At 49.3% G+C, this 7,514-nt stretch overlaps 1 protein-coding gene across 1 annotated transcript in view; it reads left to right on the forward strand.

Annotated features, from left to right (window-relative positions):
* The first annotated feature begins 6,732 nt into the window (after positions 1–6,732).
* The window catches only part of LOC107116298 (NXPE family member 4-like), a 39,348-nt gene continuing 38,566 nt past the window's right edge, over positions 6,733–7,514 (forward strand). Inside the window, 1 exon segment of the mRNA XM_015418199.1 lies at positions 6,733–7,002. Coding sequence (XP_015273685.1) covers positions 6,733–7,002 — 270 coding nt within the window.

Raw genomic sequence — 7,514 nt, forward strand, 5'->3', positions numbered from 1 at the left:
TAAAGACTGACATAATTTGTGGCGGGGAGGAGCTTTCGTGAGTCACGGCTCACTTCTTCAGATCCTAATAGTTATCATTCACAGTTTGTGATACCAGTCTCCTGTAGGGATGCCAGCCTCCAGGGGGGACCTGGGGATCCCTTGGAATTACAGCTCAAGTTAAGACCCCGAACTGCAGACGAGAAGGTCGGAAGTTCAGCAGTTCGAGACTCGAGTGGCGCATGACGGAGTGAGCTCCCGTCTCTGGTCCCAGCTCCTGCCAACCTAGCAGTTCGAAAGCAAGAAATTGCAAGTCGATAAATAGGGACCGCTTCGATGGGAAGGTAACAGCGTTCAATGTGCCTTGGCATCTAGTCATGCCGGCCACATGACCATGGAAACATCTTTGGACAGCGCTGGCTGTTCAGCTTGGAAACGGAGATGAGCACCGCACCCCTAGAGTCGGATTCGGCTGGCTTTCGAGCAAGGGAAACCTTTTCCTTTACCTAGAAGCTTTCGTGAGTCACTGCTCATTTCTTCATATCCTAATAGTAACCACTCACACTTTGTGATACCACAATCTCCTGTAGTGATGCCAGCCCCCAGGGGGGACCTGGAGATCCCTTGGAATTACAGCTCATCTCCAGACTACAGAGATCAGTTTCCCTGGAGGGAAAGGATCCTTTGGGGGTGGACTTTTTTACCCCACTGAGGTCCCTGTCCTTCTTCGGTCCCATCCCCAGATCTTCAGAAGTTTCTCAACCTGGATCTGGCAACCCTTGTCTTTTGGTTTCACTATTCTGATCAATTTATTTATGGCAACATTTATATCCTGCCTTGTCTCCTCAGACTCCAGGCAGCTAACAAACCAGCAACAAGTTGCGAATGCATTCAAACAACGTAGCAGCCCATCGACAATATGAAAACAACACACAACAATCTACTATCTGTGTGGGGTGTGTGTGTGTGTGTGTGTGTGTGTGTGTGTGCAAAGTGCTGTGAAGACAGAGATAACTTATGGTGACGACCCAGTGTTTCCAAGGCAAGAGATATTCAGAGGTGGATTGCCATTGCCTGAGTCTGCCTAGCAACCCCAGACATCCTTCAGTGGTCTCCCATCCAAGTGCTAACCAGGGCTGATTCTCAGGGCCGGCCCGCTCACTAGGACAACTAGTCTCTCGCCTAGGACGGATGTCTGAGTAGGGCGCCAACTGCCCTGCAGGCTGCTGCCCTCCCCCTGCCAACAGCCCCCCCCTGCCCAAAGCTGCTGCTTGTGTGGCGGCGGCGGCAGCTCACATGCCACTCTGCGCCACCGTGCTCCTGTCCCCGGCACCACCATGGGTGCATGGCATGCCCATTGATCCCCTGGCTGCCTGCATACGCGGTGCGCTCCAGCCAGCCGGGGAGGTAAGTTCTGCTGGGGGAGGCAGCAGCGGGGCTGGGGGAAGGGGGAGGGAGGCAGTGGCAGCAGTAGGAGGGCCTTAGCACTGATTAGACTATAAGACTGTAGCATAGTTTTCTGGGCGCCCAGTGAGCGCCCCTTACCACCACCTCGCTTTGCCTCTGCCATCCCATCAGGAGTGGGGACAATGCACAATGCAAGTGGTTCAGGGAGGGATGTGTGGTCATCCCAACCCAAAAAAAAATACTCCCAATCAAATCAATAGTGGAAACAAATCAGGATAAGCTTGGCGTGTGACCACAGCCTAACTGGCACAAGCCTCCATGAACAGCTGGAAAGTTTGTGGAAAGTTTGTGCTGGCTGACCTGCCACGAACTTGACTTCGCGGACCACAAACCAGCCAAAATATATGACAAACTTTAGTTCGTGAGCCAGCTCCTCCCCATCCCTGACCACCACCTGGTGGGGCCCCATCAAGACTTCTACCCACCCACTATCTACTAGACAACATGCCAGATGTGCGCGCTTTGCCCCTAGTCTCACGGTGGCCTCCCTGGGGCTGACGTGTGGTGGCAAAAGGTAGGACTGGAAATGTTGGAAACAGAATCAAGAAGAGCTGCTTTTTCAGCACGATTGTCTCAGTGGTGCTTCCATGAAACCCGTGATCAAGAACGGCGGCACTCTTCCCCCACACCTTGGGGAGAGGCCAAGCTATTCATCTAAATCACATCTAATTTGACATCCTGCTGCTTCTTCTAGTTCAACCAAGGTTCACAGAGTTCACAGCCTGAAAAAGATGGATGCATCTGGTTTAGGCCCTCCAGGAAAGATTTAGGATGGGTGTATATCGCTAAAGCTCCCGGCCAGCCATTTCCTTGGTTGGTGGATTGCTGCTTAATAGTCCAACAGGGAGCTAATGGTTAGGACATGGTTGTCTGATAGCTCCCTGGAGAAGGTGACACCCCCCCTCCATTTGACTGAAGGAGGCGGAACACCACCAGGAAAAGAGCAATTTGTAGCTGTGATAGCAGAGAAGTGAAAGCAGAGGGAGAAAGAAGAAGGGTTTTTTTCCTGGAACTGGCTGGGCTAGAGCAGTTGCCAGAGATGCTTTCTTGGAAACCGATGCCAAACCAGCCACTGTTATCTCTGTTTGGAGGAGAGCATTGACCTCTACTTTTCACTTTTTAAATAAAGCAAAGGAACCACAAGTCTCCGATGTGCTTTCATCCAGAGGAAATGGGACCCATCCAGGCAGCTTCTGGAACTTATTTATTGATTTACACAGGGTTCATTTAGTAGAAAAAGGGGTGCATGAGCTCACTGGTGGACCTCCTGATGGCACTGGTATTTCTGGCTACTGTGTGACACAGTGTTGGACTGGATGGGCCTTTGGCCTGATCCAACATTGGAGTCTCTTATGTTCTTATTAGCATAAATTATTAGCATACCTTATTTGTATATGTCACACCCCCTGACATCACCGGAAGTGTGTCAGAAGGCAACACCCACCACTCAGGCTCCACTGGACTGTTTTGGATTGCTAGCTATTGGGGGGGGGGAGTGCAGACCTGCCCTCACAGAAGGAGAAGAGAGAGCTTGTACCTGAATAAGACTTGGTTTTAAAAGTGCCACTGGACTGTTTTGGGCCGGGGGACCAGGGGAGCTCTGCAACTTACCTGGCTGCTTCATGCTCTGACTGAGGGCTGCTGGGAGCAGGGGGTGGGGCTTGCTGCATGTGCCCGCCCATTGGGCTTTTTACTGCCGGAGCTCCGCTCCTGTGCTCTCCTGTAGGAAATGACCCCTGGATTTACATGATTTATAGTTCACCTTTCTCTCTTGGACCCAAGGCAGATTACACAGAGTGAGTCAATACAGTGGATAGGACGGGATATTCAACAAGCATTGCAATAGGATGAGGGCTGTAGAACCCACCAGAAATCTAAAAACAGAACTGAAGCAAAGCATGAGTTTTAAGACGACACCTTGAGTGATAGAAAAATTACATAGTAGGATCCTAGTTTCAGTAAGCTAAACACAGTAGGATAGACCCCAATCCCTAATCATTTATCGAAGATATTTTGTGAATCCTTTAGTACGGTGCAACTCTGTTGCCTGTGTGGAAAAAGAATTGGGAAGCAACACTAGTTTGCTTCCACTTTGAAAATCCAGAGTATCCTCCCCACACACACACATACACACATTTTGCCTTACCTACCAGGAGGTCTGCTGGAGAACCCGAAAAAATTAAAATAAAGAACTGGTTGATGGGGTTGCCAATGCAGGGTTGGGAAACTCCTTGAGATTTGGGGAGAGCAGGGTTTGGGGGAGGGAGAGACTTTGGCAAGGTATAATGCCATAGAGTCCATCCTCCAAAGCAACCATTTTCTCCAGGGGAACTGATCTCTGTAAATCTGGATCTCTGTAAATCTGGATGTCTGTTGCAATTCTAGGAGTTTCACAGGTTCCACATGGAGGTTGGTAATTCTATGAGAGCCAGTTTGGTGTAGTGGTTAGGAGTGCGGACTTTAATCTGGGAGAACCAGGTTTGATACCCCACTCCTCCACATGCAGCTGCTGGTGTGACCTTGGGTCAGTCACAAGTTCTCTCAGAGCTGTTCTCTCCAAGGACAGTTCTCTCAGAGCTCTCTCAGCCCCACCTACCTCACAGGGTGTTTGTTGTGGGGAAGGGAAAGGAAAGGAGATTGTAAGCTGAGACTCCTTTGGGTAGTGAAGGGCAGGGTATAAATCCTATTTCTTCTTCTTCTTTGAAGTTGATCTACTATTTTTATACATCCCTAAATGTTTGTGCAAAAATGTGCCTTCCAGATTATTCCACATCTAATATATGCAGGAAATGCATATTCATATCTGGTGGCAATGCCCAATTATATTAAAAAAAATTGAATAAGGTGTTTAAGTTAGTGAGAGAAATCCTGCACATAGAAATACGAAAAGACCCTGTTGTAGCTCTTTTGAACATTAGACTCAGATGGATCTCAATTAATAAGATGTGTTTATCGCTGCAGCCAGAATGTTAATAGTTGCGGCATGGAGACAGGAGAAAGCACCAGATACTGAGAAATTAGGGTTGCCAAATCCATCTTCCACCCCCCCGCGGGGGACTTTGGGGGCGTTCCTGGAAGGGGTGGGGCATCCCCAACGTGATGGCATCACGTTGGGGACGTCTGCAGGCCCCCCCACCCGGCCGTGCGCCGGATCTCCAGATACAGCAGTTCCCTGCACTTAAAGTAGCCAGCAGCCGGCGTTTCCCCTTTAAGAGAAGCTGTGTTTCCCTTTTAAGAACGAAGCTGGCTTTTCCCTGCAAGCTTGCGGAGTTCGCGCTTGGGATGAAACGTGGGTTGCACACCCTTAAAGGGAGAGAGATGGATGGCTGTGGGTGTTGGGGGTCCCCCCCCAAAACGGGGGGTTTGGCAACCCTATGAGAAATGGCTAAGGAAAGTACAGTATACTGTGTTAATAGGGGAAATATATGCGTGTAGGAAGTTGTAGGATAGAGACAGATATGCATAAGATGGTCTCCCTTCGTTACTTTTTTGGAATAGAAACAAATCTGAAGAATTAGTCAAAAAAGAGATACTGAATATCGTTTAGATTGTCAAATCTTACCCTCATGGATATTGTATTATATGTTACGTATTACATAGTCTCATGTGTTGAATATTATGAAATAAATTGATGATAAAATAGTATTATGAAATAAAATGGTCTGCATGGCTTGCATGGGCTCCACTGACATACACTGCAGCACAAAAAAAGTTCCAAAGAAAACGAGGAATGGTTTTGCCATTAAGGTCTGTGGAGAAACGCCATTTTATGCCTATGCTTAAGTTGGTGTGGGCCAGATAGGAGGGGACCATCAAACCTGAGGTAGGCCTTGGCCTAGTCCCCACCCCCCCACGTCTCTAACCAGTAGTCTGAGGCAGCTCCCTAGAGAGGACAGGAAGTCCATCAAGGCTGTGAGGAGATCTGCCCCAGAATGCTGCAGGAGGGAGAGCCACTTCCTGGGCGGGAAGGGCTGCTTGATATAGTGGAGCATTTGGGCGGGAAGCCAGCCTGTGGGAATGGAGGTCAGTCTGCCTGAGGTCTGCAGCCCGTCAGGCTGTCGGCTGGAGTCTGCAGGAGGCAGAGAGGCCATGTTGGGAGTTGGGCTGCTCTAACTTCCTCCAGTGGAAGCAAAGTCGTGTGCCTGCCCTGCAGACCCTCTAGACAGGGTATGAGAGTAGTGAAGGGAGAGAGGGAGCGATTTATTATCCACCTTTAGTTTGATTCTTCAGTTCACTGTTAATAGGCCTGTATATAGTTGAGTGGTTTCCAAATAAATCCTTTTACTGTTGACACGGAGAAGTCCCTCTGTGCCACATAATTCCCCCAGCCGCTTGGACACGTTAGGAGTAGGTTGGGGACTCTCTGAGGAGGAGAACAAGGGCAAAATGGCCATTTGCCAACTCTCCAGGGGAGCCCCGAAGATCACCAGGAAGCCCCGAGGTGGGTTCCTAGCGACATCAGAGGGAGGTTAGGAGGCTGTCCCGCCTAACCAGAGCCCAAGACAGGGACAGTGGTGGCAGCAATACCTGGAGGCAGTGGTGAAAAACTGCCCCTTCAGGTGCCAGGTCAGGCAAAGGAGGGGTGGGCAGAGCGGGGTCTGCCAGCTGATGCGGGCCCGTTCCGCCACAAGGTCTTTGGGCCCAATAATAGTATAGCTTTATGACTTGTTTGATAAAAAATATTCAACTCTGAACCTTTTCTGCTATCAAAAGTATTGTAAAGGACTGCCTGTTTGAATTTGTAATCCAACTCTATTTCTTTGTATAGTTGTTTAAATATTTACATTGAAAAAAAGTTAATAAAATGTCTATTCAGTCCCTGGGAATATGCTCAGTGCTCTGGGACTAGAATGACAGCCCTCAGAGTGTAATGATACTCCTAGAACACTTCTGCAACTCCCAGGGGCTGTCATTCCAGTCCCACAACATGTCTCCTAATCCCAGGGACTGTCATTCCATTCTGTGACCTGTCATTTCAGTCCAAGAACACTGATTCTCTTCCTAGTGACCATAATTCTCCTTTGGGGGCTGTCATTTCAGTCCCAGAGCACTGAGCATATTCCCAGGGACTGCCATTCCACTATGCAAAACTTGACAGGCCGCACATGATGGACAACATTGCCACCATTGAGAGACAGTGGCATGGGTAGGCAGGGACCTTACCATGGGCTACATGGTGACTGATGGTGGCTTGAACATGAAGGCAGCAGCCAAGCGATTAGGCCTGACACACTTTTACTGTGCAGCCCCCCCCTTCTCCACATCATGGGTAAGGATTCCTTGAGCATGGGTTCTGTAGAGATTCTCAGAGTGGACACTGACACCTGTGAGTTCTGGCCTATCTTCCAGACATTTCAGTGCATTGTGAGTCACTTCTCTTGCAGTGTGAAGGACACCTATCTGCTGCATGAGAAGCAGATGCTGACAGGTGTGCCAGAGCACTGCCTGCTGGGTGATGTGAGCACTCACTGGAATTCCACCTGTGTCATGCTCGAATGCTTGGTGGAGCAGGAGAAAGCCCTGACTGCCCTGATCTGTGAGACTGGGGTCATTTGGGTAGAGAGCCAGCTCAACCAGGAGGAGTGGTTGATCATCTCTCCCTTATATATAAAGGCATAGTGGGGCCCAACATTCCAAATGCACACCAACAGTGTTTGGAAGCTTGAACAGTCAGTCAGAAGACACTGGCTGGGTTGACTGGCTGCTTTGTGTAGTCCCACCCACGTCAATGGCTCAGTCTGCTCTGGGCCTCTGACAGGTGAGGACCATCTGTAGACTGAGTGCAGGGACAGGGCTTCTATGGCTGGGCCGCTTCAGTCCACTCTTTTCTGATTGGGCCAGCGTTTCAAGGTCATTTGCATATGGAAGCTGATTGGACTTCACTCCATTCCACACCTCAAACTCCCCCCCCCCACAAGACAGTTGGAATTTTCAGTTGAATATGGGACCTAGTGTATTCTGAGGTAAAATATGTCCTCACTCACAACACATCACTTAACCTTCAAAAGAAACAAACCCAATAACACAATCATGCCACACCACAAAAAAGACAGTTCACACCACAAGCA

Source organism: Gekko japonicus, unplaced genomic scaffold, assembly GCF_001447785.1.
Source record: "Gekko japonicus isolate JY-2015 unplaced genomic scaffold, Gekko_japonicus_V1.1 scaffold2494, whole genome shotgun sequence".
NCBI classification, from domain to species: Eukaryota; Metazoa; Chordata; class Lepidosauria; order Squamata; family Gekkonidae; genus Gekko; species Gekko japonicus.